Consider the following 17,011-nt stretch of genomic DNA (forward strand, 5'->3'; position numbering starts at 1 on the left):
ATGCGATTCGAAAATGTAGATTGTAATTGTTTTCCATGAGATTGTATGAATGCACTTTAAGAGTACAAATAGTTTCTAATATCAAATAGGCAAAATGTAACTACAAATGGAGATGAAACATAGATAGAAATAATCATTTTCCTAGATAAGTTCCTATACTTATCAGTGCTCTAACGAATTACAGAGGGCGTAGGAAACACACCGAATTTTTCGAGGTCGGTATTACAGAACGTGAGATGTGAAGTTCCGTATGACGTCAGCTCTATCCTGTATTTGGTCAAGGATTTAATTTAAATGTAATAAGAATCGCACGACAAGTTTCAGTACTTAAATATATTAAAATTGTTAATCCGGATCGCTCTATGAAATAGAATATTTCGTATGTAGGACAACGGGCACAAATATCATATTAAATTGTCTAAATATGCAATTAAAGATTTTTCGTTTCGCAGAACCGTAAGTATATAATTACTTATATCGCCATTACACATCGAATTCATTGGAAAAGAACCACGATGAATTTCTAGTTCTTTTCATAACCACACCTCGTTCATTTTCGAGCAAAAAATAATTCATCATGATGTTGGCGATAACGTAGCGTGGCCTTACTAATGCACAAAGCAATTACTCTTAGGTGGGTTTTGCCGGCTGAAGGTCTGTTTTTGACATTTTCTGCTCTTTCGATGGCCCCAACAAAGGCCAAAACAAGCATCCTCGAGCGCGATAAAGTAATTTGGAAAAGGACAAACTCCGATAATACTTGCCCCCATGGGTGGCTGCTTAGTAATGCCATATTATATAAGCGATTTACTAACACCTGCAACATTTCGATGCGAAACTCGGATATTGGGCCAGCGCACAAGGTAATTCACATACATTGCGAGTCGCGTAAAGAGTGTAATAAAAAACACCACTATAATGGGGGATTGTAGTTAACCTTGATAATATTGGAATTGTTAGCGGGAGGTGGTGATTAATAGTGACAAATAAGATTTCTTTGATACACGATCCAGGATCGATATCAAGGAGATCGCTATAGTTGCATTATTAGAAAATCATCGGTGTAACAAGTGCCATAGATAAAAAGAGAAATTTGCATTACAGGAAAACTACCGAGAGGAAGTTTGAAGCGTATAATTTTAAGTTTTGTTTCTCGCATGCCGATTAAAATTTATCTGAATAATCGATGGTACGATCATTTTAACAGTATTGGTAATAAAACAACGTTCTTCTGCAATTAAGAAAAGGATGTTGGCATAAAAGATTCATGAGGCACGGCTTATGGCAAGAAATAATGCTGCTTACTGTTGTGTTGGCGGATTGTCAGTCGCAAAATAACGTTGCTATTCTGTAGTTGAAATAAATCAATGCGGCTTACGCGCGGAATGCAACAATGTGTTGAGATAAAGAGAAACTGGAGCACGAAACGCGAATTAAGAGAAACTGCAGAGTCAATGGTAGAATGGTAGAATTATGGGTAGTAAGTGTTAGTAACAATAGATAGAAAAATATTTCTTTCGATACTAATTCATTGTATTGCTGCGCAATATCTACATGCAGATGTACATTATACGCATATCATTATGCTCGCCGCGTAGACGCTGAAAAAATTCGATTACACTAAAATGTAATCAATCATTTCGCTACTGCAATTAGTTGATATTTGTCTATGTTTGAGTGTTAATTCGCCTATCGACGTAAAATAGATACGATTGAAATCAATCCATCGATGACTTTAATTGATTTCACTGATATAGATCGCAGGGTCTACCGAAGTAGGATACTTTGTAATTACGCTGTGTAAATAGTAATTACAAGCGTCACGGTAATCATACGTATCGAATGAATCATTGATATTTAATACGATTTCCTATTTATACACATAATTATCCTGCATCTCATATTTTGTAGAATATTGTTAAACCTATTCGCTCAATGTAATCTGGGCTAATAGCGTTAAATAACAGAGTCGATATCATAACGAATTTGACACACTGGATTGAAATATTAAACCGTACCAGGCTATCTGGCGATAACGCATCACGGATTAATTAAAATTTCCGTCGTTTTATCTCATAAACAGAGTCTGACCCAAACCTCGAACATCGCGACGTGTATGGTAAAGCAACGGACGGTTAAGTTGCTTAACTTAGTTATGGCTAAATGAATGCTGGGGAGCATTTCCATGATCGGTCGACCCATCGAATTGAGGGTCCAATTACTGATAGTTCCAGATCTTGCAACCTAATCAAATTCAATAGAAAAATAGACCTGGGGCTACCCTTTCCATGGGTTGTTGTCGAAGGGACATTACGTGCTGGATGGTAATGACCCTCCCTATTGCTCTCACGTTGGCAGTGCGTAGTTGGCGATAGACTGAAGGGGACGCGTGTGTTTGAAAACAGCGAAAAATCGTCTGGAAAAACCGTTACTTCTTCAGGTATGTAAGTGTGTCGTTATGTTCGTATTTTATCGAGAAAGAGAAAAAATTAAAAAGGGGGAGATTTCGTGTAAAATAATACATTTTGATACAAAGATACCTTTTGTTTCATATATTTCCTCATATTTCCATCGGATAAATAGGCAATAGAAATTGGACGTTATCGAATACATGGCCGGGTCAACTGGTTCATCCAACAAGTTTGTTGCACGTAACGATAAATCGATTTTCTCACGTGTTAGAATAATCCGATCACCGGATTTATCGGATAAAGAAACGGTAGCGGAGTTCAAAGACGAATGTTTCACTGACCGAAGGTATACATTTTCCGTGAAACGAAGATGCGAAAGTTCACCGAGTTACCGAATAAATATATCACCGACATTGGCAGTGTTCTCCTCGAAGCCTTTGGCTTCTATTCTCGGACGAATCCGTGGTGCATCTCGTTTTACGAACAGAAATAGCCGCTTGTATTTTACCTTGGCTAAGAAGATTTTATTAAATCTTTTACTAAATATTTCTTTTGAATCAACGTAAAATTGTTGATACTACTCGATTTTTTTAAGAAATTTTATTCATTAGATAGCATTATCAGTTTAGTGCTGTTTGCGAGTTTGAAGCGTAGTGAACAATTAACTGTACATGTATCTATGTAAATAATTTTATCGCCGAAGGTTAAACGGTCAAGAGAATATGACCGAAGTATGTAAACATTGACGAATATGAACAAAGCATCGTAGACGCGGACAACCGGATCTGTATACAAGAATTGTTTCGTCCCGGCAGTGTCAGCTGTAATTCGATTACAAGCCCCGCTTTCGGAGTAGTGCACGTGCCTCATGTACAAAATATCCTAAAGCCACGTTTGGTGTATTTGCATTAAGAAGTTCAACTTCGATATTTGGATATTTGGATTGGTCGACGCAAATTTGGAGAGTTTCACGTATCAAGATCGTCCGAGCCACGCCGGAAGACCAGCGGAAGTGGGAACTATATATCCTATCTGTTTCTGAATTTGTTGCGTGAATCCACACGCGGCACGATAAGTTCCGACTCGTCATCTATACACCAGGTATTGGCTACTTTTCGATCATGCGTGTCACGTATCGAGCTTCAAGGTGGCAAGTCTCTTAGCAAAAGGGGTGACGATCATTCAGCGAACGCGAAACGACGCTACGATCAAGACGTTCGTGCTTGTTGTTATATTAAATAGTGAGACTAGCATCGACCGAATACCTTCGACAGAAAAGTTGAGTTTCGCATTCTTTTAGAAACTTCGTTATCAAGCCGCGTTCGGAAACATCTTTAAAACAAGCACGACGAGAGAGCTTCGACTAAACTCTAAACGAGATTAGCCTCGATTGGAACGATAGAGCGCGATCGAATGCCCGGTGATCACATACAAAGCTTGAATACTAATTTTCTTCACTATATGCTTACTTGATGTTGTTTCAAAAGACTACTGCGTAGGAAAAAACCGTGATATGTCGCGTATTTGATTTAGCGAGCATTATTATTCGATCGAATCTAAAGAGAACGAACATTTATACAAAGGGAAACGGGGAACATGATCACCGTTCGAATGGTCGGACCATTTGCGTAAACCGCTCGGCTAAGCTAACTGTTCGTGTTATCCGCATTTTTTTCCCAACACTTAAGTAATTGTCGTGCAGCGAGCGATAACGTAATTGTACAAACTCAGTCGAGTGCAACGTATTATTTTTTATCTTTTTGCGTCTCGAGCAAGCTGTCCTCAGCATGTGTTCCCTGATTGATAAAAGATACAACTCCATTGTAGCGTCGATTACTCAATAATTGTATAATCAGAAAACTGTATAAGACGGCATTAACTTATATAAGTTAATTACCGCTCAGTTTTGATTAGAAGTTTCGAATTGATCGAAACATTGATTAATCGGTACTTACACGTGAAAACGATGCTCTTAATATTGTCAAACGACTCGTATAGTGTTACGAAATAAAAATCTCAACGTGAACGGATATTAAACGGTACGTGAGTCTACCTAGTACATTTGAAATAATCATACTTCCGTGCATAGATCGATTCGAAGGCGTATCCTGTATAATTATCTGCGTAAATCTCAATTAATTTCAGGGTACAATAGAGGGTTCAATGGTAATCAATACATTTATATGTCGGTTAATAGATTTATTACGCAGAACATGTTACACTCGGGTTTCAAGGTAAACTCACATGAATGTCACTCGATATTTTATGCCATAGATCAGCTGATTCAACGATATATCAAGAATTTTTTAATTACAGACATGTATGTATATAGAAAATATATAGTGTATGAAATTACGAATCATAACGTGTAGATCGAGGAACTCGTCTATGTATTTGTATCTCGTGTTTTGAATAAAGGTTACACGATAATTGTTGATAGGTGAGCAAATGGTTCGAAGGAAAAAGAGAAAGAAAGTCATCTTGACTTTATGAGTCATAACTTTTTAAAGCAGGTACTCTATACTCGAGGTAAATTTACATGCAATTATTGCTACTTTATTCCGATTGGTTTGCATTTACGGATCTGGCACCGCCTCTGCTAGTCGATAGAGAATCATTTATGTGTACACGTAACACGTATCGTGATCTCTTAACGGATGGATGATTAAGTTACGACCATGTATATCATTTATCGATCGACTAACGTTAGGAAGGGATTATTAATGAGCATTAAAAATCTATCGCATAAATCAATAATGAGTATCGGTCAGACCAAGTTGAATTCAACATTTTTTAAACTCGATGAAATAGAGGTCCTTTTAATCCTTTGTATAACATTGCTATTGAAATTTTTAATATCATTTTTTTCGTAACTTATACGGCTTACGTTACCCAATGTCCTAAATAACGGTACATTCGATACGCGTATCCTTCTACGCCTCTCAAGCAATTCAAGTTCTGATTGAATAAAGAGACCCGATCTATTCGCGTCTAAGAAACACATCAATGGTATAAATAATTGCATCAATCATAAACGCAACGACACGTCGCTGACAATAACACCTTTGAGATAAATCAAAGTCGGACAATTAATTCTTCCATCGGTCTACACGATTTTTCATATCGCCACCTCCTTCCCCTTTCATCTTTTTTCAATGGGATCACGCGATGCAATGGCTGCACTTGTTCCAACTTGTTTGCACCATTATCGTTTCATCTCGGACTAGTGGCGAATGATTTGTAACAAATTTGCTCAGGAAAGCGTAGAACGATGAAAAGACACGATAGAAAACACGAGAAGGAAGATATAGTGAAAAAGGTCAACGTCGTCTGACCACGGAGATCGTTAGCGGTTTAACACCTCGTATCGAATCCGGTTCGAAAGGATTCCTAGAAGAAACGAACGATTGTTATATTTCATTGTCGTATGCGTTAGCGATCGCCTCGTTTATCAGGCCCCGCGATCAAAGGCTGCAGAAACCGGTGATTGTATTCGCGTTGTCGACCATTACAGAATACCTAGCAATGTCCATCGGAGGTCCGATCGAAAGATCACCGGACGACCGACAGGATGTCCATGTAAACGCCTTTAGAAAAATGAAAGAAAAATGGGTCAAGAACTCTAACTGAGCTTCACATTGTTACAAAGATCTTGAAGGCTACGAGTTACTATCTTTTTTTTTCGTTTTTTAAATTCAATATGACATCGAAAGAGGATATGGAACGATACTCAATGCCCGGCAACTAAAAGTCGACGTCATTGAATGCCACCTAAGGCATGGCTACGGTTCTCTTCGCTGACCTTCGCGGGTTTAGATCGACGACAGTTCCGTGACTGGTCCAGAGCACCTTTTGCGTTTCGTATAATTCAGTGGAATTGCATAATTCGTGGGTAAATAACCTCAGCTCCGAATCCGGTTCGCGCTTCGTGACAGATTTCTTTTGTATCGCTGAGACAAACGGTGGTCCACGTGACCAGACATTTCTCGAAGCGGAAAGCCAGCACATTCGATAATCTACATCTTGAAAGTTTGAACAGTGCCTCCACTAGCCTTTGATTGGTATTGCAGTAGATCGACGGTAGGGAAGAAAAGGACGAAGGGACGACGTAACACGCGAATCGACTTTCAATTTCGAAAGACGGTATTAAAGTTCGAGCTATTCGATATCCACGCGTGCATTGGCAACCGACACACAAGCCCCTTCCTTTACATTTAAATAAAACCGCGATATCTTTCTATTCTACGCAAACGTTTTGATCCGTACCAAGTGAAGTAAAAGCGAAATGTTTGAGAAGATACTCGGTGATTTTCCGAAACGAATGCGTCTTTGCGAGTTTAATCGGTTTTCAGTGTCACGAATGTCTGTCAACATGTGAATGACGGAAGTCGATTTATCGGCAAACGTTGTCCAATTATTTTTCGATTTTATCTATCGCCGCATATGTACACTGAACTTGAATTAAACACCTTGCGCCGGAGCGGAAGAACTCGCTCGTCCACCGACGCAAATACTAGGAGATTTTTAATGTGAAAGGAAAACCAATTGGAGTTTTCTGTACGCACGAAACTGTTATATTTCCGTGTCACGTTGCAATATGTACACGAATTGTGAGAAAACGTGACAGTTGTAATATTGTACGGGATTTTATTGCGTATCGCGGAATATCATGGCAGCTTCGAGGATAATCAAGTTAGTTAATACCATTCATTCTTATAGGACCCTATCGTGCGCCAGGGTCTTATGATATATCGCTGAGTAATTGGCATAAGTAGTAATTTCACTCTTTTTTTAAATTTCTATTAAACGTCGATTGCGTGTCTCAGGCAAACATGGACATGTGTTTAACGCATATTATTTTTTTGTTTTTTGCCTCCCTGAATTGATTCATTTGCATAAGCGATATTAAATGCTGTAATAGCTGTACAAATGTATCTGAAATATTAGATCTTCCCTCGGTTGTTGTTGGGTCCATGGTAAATTACACACGACATAATCGATAATCAAGAGACTTGAAAGAGGAACTCGCGCGACTAATTATTAGCGGAAAGAACGGAAATACGTCGCGAGAGAGATGATCGAACGTGTACGCGAACGTTATGTAAAGTATCCTTTCCAATTCCTAAAAGATGCATATCAATCTCGCTTGAAAAATGTTCGTTTCCTGGCGAAAAGATCGATTGCTTAAGAGACAAACCATACGTATAACGAAAAAGTATAAGAATACAAAAAATCGAGCAAGACACGCTGACGATCAAATACCGATATTTCTGATCGCTAAGCATCCTAAACAGTATTCGTCTATCCCTGAACCTGTAAGAATGGCTTTTGCCCGTACTGAGAGTATATAAGACTGACGACGTCCTATCACAAAGCGCAGTGTTAGATTACCACCTCGACGTCAAGAACGAGCCTCGCGTTATTGACAAACTCGCCGGTGTTTCTACATTCAGTGGTCAATTGAATCAACAATTGTCATCGTTTCGAAACGATATCATCGTCCAAATTTTAACAAAACCGGTTTCGAACTTATAAGATTCACGTTGAATATTACATTATGGAAACTGCACTATCTACGGACTTGGTCAATTCTGCTCTTAACGATGTCGGCAAGAGTCAGACCACTTTCGCGAAAGATGTGCCGAAAATGGTCAAGTATACGGTAAGCTGGCAATATTTTTCGCTTGGAGGTCCAACGATATTGCATTGCGATAAATTTTACTAGCGCGATAGTTTTTTTCGTTGTATCCGACCTGACTGGATCATACGTTAATATAGTAGATTTAATAAACATAAGATTTTTCTGTACTCGTGTAAAAAACAATACAAACTTAAGTATCACGTTCTCGATAATATTCGATAATTTTGTCTATGTACATTGGGTATCAATAACTAATTTAAAAAAATATCTACATCGAAATGATTAAATCGCGAAACCGAGAAAATGTACAATGCGGTAATAACAGTATAATATTATTGATGAGGCTTTTCTTTAATATCCTGTACAGATGGTGGAACGAATTCTTTTACAGCGAAAAAGACGTAATTGTGATTCTGGAAATCAAAACCTACTCAACTTGTATTAACTGTCACGAATCATTGCATCGAAATAGATTAACTGTAATTCAGCCCTCGCCAAAGTTGGTCATTGATGATCAAGATAAAGCGTTGCGCAAATAAGAACACGTCGCGAATTGCTACGTTAATTGTTGCGTGTGAAAGCGTTAATTCAATTCCCGTTGTCGCGAAAACAATGAATTGTTATTGTCCTGGTTGCATTAAGTTACGTTTACTTATATATGCATTGTTGCACCATACATTGCTATGCAGAATTCGTGTAATCAGATATGCTGCTACTTTGTCTAAGCAATGATCCAACTACTAACTATCAACGAGCGTAATCGAACAATTTATGCGAATCTTTACACATTTGCAACTTTCGTAAATCTTTTCTAAATTTCTCGTCTGTTTCAGCTAGCTGATTCAGCGAACAGCGAAAGAATTGACATGGACTATCAGATTCAATCAGTCACTACAGATGATAAGCTCAGGGTACTTAACTTTCTCAAGAAGTTCTTCTTCAGAGATGAACCGCTCAATCAATCGATCGGATTGCTAGCAGATAGAGAAGACTTCACTTGCCGCGATTTGGAGAATTATAGTCTAACTTCCCTTGAGGATGATCTCAATCTGATGGCAGTCTTACCGAACGGTACTTTAATTGGCGTAGTATTAAATGGTAAGAATTTGATCTATGAGTATCGAATATTAACAATGTTTTCACTGTTCATTGGGGTATTTACGCGAAAGTTGCTGGAACCACGATTGTGTTAACCAAGATCCTGATATATCTGGGTTAACAACACAATCGGGTACCAAGAACATTCTATTTTCAGCAGGAACAATGATATGCTATGAGCTAAAAAGTTCCACGAATAAGAAGTGGTGACAAGTCGGTCGTGATGAATAATTATTCCTCGAGTTTGTATATTAAAGTGAATCTAGGGTAATAGGATGAGCAGATACTTTAAAATAGTGTACAAAATATTCGTTCATAATCTTTGGAGGCCATTGCTATATTTACGAGACGTATCTTGTTTAAGCATCTAGCAAGTAGTCTATTGTTTAATACTACTAGATCGGTACTGAAGATAGGAAGAATCGTATTGAAAGACTCGCGTGATCTTATGATTATGTATTTGGCTGAGGAGTTAAATTTAAATGAATCAAATTAAAAACAAAAAAAAGATTCAAAGAAAAATAGTAGATACACCTACTAGAAAACGTTACTAGTTAACGTTACATAAATTGTTGTGCCAGTATCTAGCAAGCGTGAGACTTATTAATCGCTACCAGTTGTCGCAATCACAGTAATTAGATAATTCTATCGACAGATCTAGTTATCCATATGCTTATTCAAATAAAAAGAATAAAGCTAAAAATATATAAGAGAAATTACAGTTTCTTATATCTCTGTTTTTTTGTTTTCGTCCATAAACTTTTTGGTGTAGACCAAAAATACTCAGAATTTTAATTGTGAAACTTGAACAAGAAACATCTTCGTAGTTAGTGTAAAGATAATTATGTTTTAAATGCAGAACCGATGTTAAAAAGTTACCTTCGAGATGTAAATTATTAAGGCTGAATTACATCAACTACCTGATATTTATGCAATATAATTTATGCAACACATTTAGCTTTATGGAGACGTCATAATAAATTAAACATTTACTACATAAATTAGAGTTAAGCACGCAAATTCTGCGCGAGTATAATCGATAAATTGTGCTTGTTAAATGCAGGAAAGATGGTACCTCCAAAAGAAGAAGAACCACAGTTCATATCTAGGTGTCAAAACCCAAAATTCAAAAAAATTCTTCAGTTACTGGATTACGTGGATCGGAAAGTAAATTGCGATGAAAATTTCCGAGGGTTAGATGTCTTGGAAATTAAAATAATTTCCGTAGATTCTAAATGGCGAGGCAAAGGCGTTGCCAAAGCGCTGATAGAAAAAACACTGTAAGTCTCACTTTGTTAATTAAGTCATTAAGTTATTAACTAAAATATTGTTATATATAATACATTATTCGACTAATATTTAATAATGCTTAACTGTATATAAATAATTTATTCACGAAAATTTGTCTGTAGTGAAATTGCGAAAGAGAGAAACTTTCACATGGCACGTGCCGACTGCTCCTCCTGTTTTTCTGGGAAACTATGTACAGGAATGGGCTTTGAACGAATATACGAACTCAACTATGCGGATTATGTAGACAACGATGGTAACCCTATATTTTCCCCTGCATTGCCACATACAAAAATTGTTTCGTACGTTAAGAGATTGTGAAAAGCGTCATAATACGTATTTGATATCAGGTACCTGTTTAAAACCGAGTATAACTCAGAAACGCACTCCTATATCTACGTTATATTTTTCTTATTATCAAATATCCGTACACGTGATATATTTCTTTTCTGAATGTTTCTTTTCTTTTACAAACATTTTTTTTCTACGAATTAATCTAATATCTCTATAATTATTTCATCGCGATGCTATAAAAACGAATTGTGCCAAAATATCAACAATAATAAAGTTTAAGAAATAACGCGCACGTTAAGAAGTACACTTGATTTAAACAATAGATGAATATTGCATTATTAGCAGCATAAATAGATATATAAAAGTTACACGTCCTAATTTTATTGAATGTGTTTAAAATATGTATGAATTTGTTATTATTCTGTTGTAATGAATTTATACACAAAAATAAAGATTACACATGATTTGTATATAAGCATAATTTCTATTATAAACAATTTTTTCACCTATAAATACAATTTTTTAAATTTAAAATATGACCTATTTTACTTAAAAAATAACATTTTACAACACATGTATTATTTCGTGTAACGCATTTTGTGTTTTTGTACAGCAAAATTTTTAAAAATTTCTCTATGTTACGATATGTAAATCCAAGTAAATACACCTTCACATGTGTTATTTATCACCCGTAGGCACGATACCTTCTGCCATCATTTTTTCCAACATTTCTATCTTCTCTTCAAGTGTTTTACTTTCATACTTTTTATTACTGTTCTCAACCTCTAGCATAATCTTACCACTCTTTCTTAATGCAGCATTTTGACTAGCATTTGACCATACTATAACACGTATCACTTGAATTAGTAATCCTATAGTCAGTAGGAACACCCACAATATAATTGCTTTTCTTTTCTCTGCTTCAGAAGGTTTTCTTCTATATCTTGAATAGTACATATTGTATGCATATTGATAACGATTATCAGATCTGAAAATAAATATAATTATAATAACGATTAAAAATAATTTTGGAAAATAATTCTTAAAATAAACGTAGTTCCTTTAAAAAATATACCTAGCATTCTGATAATAGTAATTTTCACGAATATTATTCTCCTTCAAAGCAATATCATAACTACGTTTGCTCTGTTTGTTGCTTAAAATACTATAGGCTTCATTTATTTTCACAAACTCATCATGATTTCCCTTATTGCCACAATCAGGATGCACCTAAAAAAATACTTAAATTACCATTTATTTACTATATACTTTAAATATTTTAAAATACCACGAAATTAAATATAATTGGAAATATAATTTGAAATATATAAAAAGATGATTTATACCTGTTTAGATAATTTGATATAAGCGTCTCTTATTTCTTTTTGGGTTGCATTTGAAGAAATATGCAAAATTTCGTAATAATTACACTTACGTCTTTAAAAAGCATACTTAGCATTAACTGATGCATGTATATACGTGAAATATGTTATTTTCAAATTCTAACCTTTGATGATTATAATTTCTATAGAAAACATGAATTAATGTAGGTACTTCAAATTTATACACACGAAAAATTTGTGCCATATCCTCAAAATCTTTTCTGTATATAATTGCAAACTTAAAAACAATTTAATGTAATTACACTATTAAATGTAATGTAATTACACTGTTAAAACACTATTGTGATTCTACGACATTACTGAACTGAAGTTAGTGATGTTATCATGAAATTATATCGATGACGTTAAACTTTTATACCAATTAACTTCGCCATAGTTCTTTTTAAATTAACGTGTAAAATGAAAATGTTACAAAATGTAAAATAAATTATGTAATAACACATTTTGACCAAAAGATTCATGAATTAAATATTTATTAAAAACCAAATTCAGTTTTTATAATATAATAACAATTCTCATTTACGTTTGGTGTATAGTATAAAATATATTACAATATGTATACAAGAAACATCCTTAATTATATAATAAGATAGGCCTCAAGCCCAGCTCGATGTCTATGCATTTCAGGTTTATCATATTATGCAATTTATGCAATATTTATTATGCGTTTTGTATAAGCTCTATTATTATCAAAAAAATTATTATGTACGTAATTTATATTGTATATCTTATGTACAAATTGTACGTTATGACAATGAATTATAATGCAAGCCTTTATTAAGAGATATGAGATTAACTAATAATGTATAAAACCTTCTTGCAATTTTATAAAAATTGACATGTTACTTAGGTTTTATCTGATTATTGGCTTGCCACTGTAAATAATACTTTGAGTTCAAGTGCATTGGCACAAATAATTTTTGTTTTATATTGTATGTTAATTATGTATCTATTTTAAATGCATTATATAAAAAACATACATTCAGTTCGCTAAAGAGTTGCAATGTAATACATTAATACAATCACATTCTAATAAAATCTCTTATTAAAATAACGACTACAATTTGTAACTTCAATCAAAATATATAAAAATTTTTAATTATATTGCGCGCATGTACGCTATGCATTTTTATTTTTTTTATGTTTATGTCCTTAGTTCAATTTGTAAGAAGATCGTAAACGTATTCAAAATTTTCTATAATATTTGTTTACGAATATCTATATACGGTCTTCTCAAAATTCAAGATATACATATGCATAGGCAATAGAATAATTCACTTTTTTTTTTTATATATAATTTGAGATAGTTTCAGTTTGCAAGAATTAAATTTGTCATTTACTAGTAGTAAAATATATACGTGTTTGTGAAGTTTTTTACTGTTTTTAACAATTTAAATATGAAGGCAAGTTATTTTTTTTCAAGCAATCTGAATGCTTCCAAGATCACTACATATTCAGAGTATGCCTACTCGTTCTTGTTTTCTTGTAAGGGGACATACGGATATTTCGGAAAATCTACAGCATCTACTGGATTTTTAACTTTAAAACTAGGAAATAATCCCGTCATACTAGTTCTAGTATTGTATCCTTTGGAATAACCGTCCCAATGATTTCCAAAAACTTCAATTAAATCTCCTACTTTCAATTCAATTTCACCCTCCTTTCTCGGCTTATGATCTAGAATAGCTTGATGAGGGTGTGGATTTTGACCACCATAATAGTAAATATCATCTAATGACGCGAAACGATTATAAGCGTCTGGATAATATGTTTGCATTAACTCATATGCTACACGGCACACTTGAGAACTGAATGTGCACACCAAATAATCACATTCGGATAAGAGATGTATATCGATAATTATTCCTTGTAAAGAAGAATCGGAATATCGTTTCGCAACTGAAGCTGTCTCTGCTATTTCTGGATCTCCTATTATTTCATAATTTGAATAACGATTTCTTGCCGTTGTGATCACTTTTGGATCATCGCTCGCTAGAAAAACTCTTCTCACTTCTGGTTTTGGTTCAAGTTCGTCGAAATATTGTTCAACTTTAACCATATATTCGTCTATATCGTGATAAGCAGCTTCAGTACCAACTTTATCCGTTCTCCGTACATGAACTCCAACAATAGGTTTTTTGAAACCCAGTTTTTCCTTGGCATTCTCTAATGTTCTTTTCACATGTTCTTGAGGTCGCATTAAATACTTTAAAACTTGTCCTACCCACCACACTAAGGGATGGCCATGAAGTTTCTCTAACCTTGAAGCTAAATCAGCTGGTACACTTGGTGGTTGAAACCTCGGTTTTGGATAAACATTATCCACAATTGGCAATGAAATGACTTGTTTAGATGAGTCACCAGGCCAGTTAGCATGTGATGCTCCAATTGTAGATACACAAGTCTCGCTAAGTGGTTTAAAGACTGATTCCCAACCATCTTTATGATACCTCCAACCTTTAGATCTAATTATTAATGTTCGCTCTGTACCATAAGCAACTAAGAAACAATATGTAATATGATGAATCTAAAATACAAAATAATGTATAAAATTTCATTTATAATGATTTATATAAATTCTTACATTTTATTTAAGATAATTTTTATTTACCTGACATCCAAATCCACAACCTTTGTTTAAACTGCAAACCAACTTTCTTGCTTTATTGCAATCACTAGGATTTTGTAAATGCCTGAATCTTCTTTGTACAAGATCAGATAATTCTTTCGCTTCTTTTTTACGCCATTCATCATAGCCATCTGCTTTCATTAATTTGTCAATGTCTATTATGAGAGATCTTTTATGATCCCAAACATTTTTTAATGTGTCCTGTATTTTTTTTTCTCTTTGTTCATAATTAAGTTTATCAATAGTTTTCCTAAATTTACTTAGTTCTGCATTAATATAATACCTGTTCAAAATATTAAAGTATTGCATGTAACATTCCCATATTTTCATATACAGTGACAAACTATACCTTAGATGCTATATTTACCATGTCTCTTGAATATTATTTCTTATCATTCTTCTTAATTCTTCATATTCAGAAGAAGGGACACCGTGCTTAATATTATCCTGATGATCCAACAAATCATCATAAAGAGAAACTTTCTCAAGTTTTTCTTGTATTGAACCTAAATGGTCTCCTTGAATAGATTTTGATCTTTCTCTGGAAATTACGTTATCCTGTACAACGAAAAGATCACAGTGCTCTTTGTTTTAAACTTCAAATAAATCTGTCTGCTTTTATAATTTCTGGTATAAACTTACCCTAAAATTATATTTTTTAATGCTTCATTTTGTCTCTTAAGGATTTCAAAATCATTAACCATTTGAGCTAAACGTTGAGCATTTTCTTTATTTGTAGGACTCTCATTATTGGATGATAAATTATTAGCCTTAAAGATATGTGATACTGATATTATTAGTACCAAAAGCCATGTAGCCAATAATGCTATTCCTACTTTCCCTAACCAACCAGGTCTCCCTGACCAAAATGTTGCCATTTTATATTATGATAATAGAATTATATTATATTTGATGAGTCGCATTACGTCATCTATAAATGTAAAATTATCACTCTTTTAATGGAAAATTTTATTACACGACAACTGTTATGTAACAAAAGTAGAATATTAAAAGTACGTTGTAAGACGGTATTTTGTGAGTACTGAAAAGAGTTACTTGAACTCCTTTATTAGGCAATTAAGAAATATATATTGTAGGTGTAACTTCACAATAACAGTACAAATTATCCTCAATAAAACTAATTTATCAATAGGAAGTAGGAATGTACAAGGTAATACATAATGAAACAAAGTTAAAAAAGGAAGGAAAAATATAATACAAGACATATTATTAAATTATCATTGAAAACTTGACATTAACATGTTTTTATATAAACCACGAATAATCTTATGTTGACGAATTGAATAAAATATCAATCTTACCGTATGCTTCAGCATTCCTATAAAAAGATTTCAAATATGAAATAGAGAACATTCGTTATCATCAACGTAATCATAGGAACAAGTTCTTTACAACAAATTGTCAAATTTTTTTTCATGTGCGGGTACAGTCATTAAACACTGTTTCATATGGTAAGCGCAGACAGTATGAGTTACAATTTACAATTCTTCCGCATACATTATGAGCCGTTTGCATTGGAGAGTTAAATACTCTAACCATAGACTCTAACCAGTAACTACATTGGTTTTACGGTATTCAAACATGAATTTCTCGAATAAAATTATTACTAGTTGTTTGTTCACTTAACAAATTAGCTGCACAATATCGTAAAGCATATGAAATATTTTATCGACAGTATTACACGTACATTTTCAAATTATCCTCCAAACTACACAATTCGATTAATATTTAAGAAATCGGTCATATATGAGATATTACAAGTTTGAACAATTAATTTTAAAACACTACTTTTATATCAGATGGCGGTAAATATGCTATGTTTAAATCTAACATGAAACATCGCTATCTATTCGTTTCATCCATGATTTTGTCGTATAACCTAGAATCTTGACACTTTAAGTACGGCGTTGTGTAAATGTGAAACGGACGATTAACGCCGAACAAAGTCTACGAACTTTTGTTTAAACGTTAGTTTTAGTGTTATTAACGAACCGATTGCTGAGGTGAAAGTAAAAATCAAGTTGGATGTCGCGATTAGAAAAAGCATGAAATTGACAGAAATAACGTATTGGTTTGGTATCGTGTCGCGGTATTTCTAAACGCGGGTTGGTTCTCTACCCTCCCCTCCCCTCTTGCCCTCCGAATCCCTTCTGAAAATCTCGTAGCATCCTTGCGCGCGAAACACGCGTATGCCGGTGGACGCACATTGTGTGCCAGTACTTCG

At 34.4% G+C, this 17,011-nt stretch overlaps 2 protein-coding genes and 1 long non-coding RNA gene across 6 annotated transcripts; 1 reads left to right on the plus strand and 2 right to left on the minus strand.

The window, feature by feature from the left end:
* Positions 1-2,311: 2,311 nt before the first annotated feature.
* On the plus strand, positions 2,312-11,168 carry LOC138179016 (arylalkylamine N-acetyltransferase 1). Of its 3 annotated transcripts, none has more exons than XM_069111421.1 (4): positions 2,312-2,440; positions 8,886-9,150; positions 10,214-10,430; positions 10,563-11,168. In XM_069111421.1, exons 2-4 carry the CDS (start codon positions 8,919-8,921, stop codon positions 10,759-10,761), a joined length of 648 nt encoding a protein of 215 aa, XP_068967522.1. In that variant the 5' UTR covers positions 2,312-2,440; positions 8,886-8,918; the 3' UTR covers positions 10,762-11,168. The 3 variants fall into 3 exon arrangements, with proteins under 3 accessions (XP_068967522.1, XP_068967523.1, XP_068967521.1); XM_069111422.1 differs by lacking the exon at positions 2,312-2,440 and adding an exon at positions 3,167-3,512; XM_069111420.1 differs by lacking the exon at positions 2,312-2,440 and adding an exon at positions 7,471-8,073.
* LOC138179018 (uncharacterized) lies at positions 10,901-12,360 on the minus strand. The gene is made up of 3 exons (XR_011172907.1): positions 12,081-12,360; positions 11,810-11,964; positions 10,901-11,722 (listed from the first exon to the last, which is right to left on the minus strand). It is a non-coding gene; the product is annotated as an uncharacterized LOC138179018 (long non-coding RNA).
* A 233-nt stretch (positions 12,361-12,593) lies between these two features.
* FucT6 (alpha-(1,6)-fucosyltransferase 8) lies at positions 12,594-16,666 on the minus strand. 2 transcript variants are annotated; one of them, XM_069111448.1, is made up of 5 exons: positions 16,089-16,666; positions 15,409-15,697; positions 15,134-15,307; positions 14,749-15,049; positions 12,594-14,664 (listed from the first exon to the last, which is right to left on the minus strand). In XM_069111448.1, exons 2-5 carry the CDS (start codon positions 15,642-15,644, stop codon positions 13,603-13,605), a joined length of 1,773 nt encoding a protein of 590 aa, XP_068967549.1. In that variant the 5' UTR covers positions 15,645-15,697; positions 16,089-16,666; the 3' UTR covers positions 12,594-13,602. The 2 variants fall into 2 exon arrangements, with proteins under 2 accessions (XP_068967549.1, XP_068967550.1); XM_069111449.1 differs by lacking the exon at positions 16,089-16,666 and adding an exon at positions 15,784-15,952.
* Positions 16,667-17,011: the final 345 nt, after the last annotated feature.

The sequence above is a fragment of the Bombus flavifrons genome, chromosome 4 (assembly GCF_040668555.2).
Source record: "Bombus flavifrons isolate JBK064 chromosome 4, iyBomFlav1_principal, whole genome shotgun sequence".
NCBI classification, from domain to species: domain Eukaryota; kingdom Metazoa; phylum Arthropoda; class Insecta; order Hymenoptera; family Apidae; genus Bombus; species Bombus flavifrons.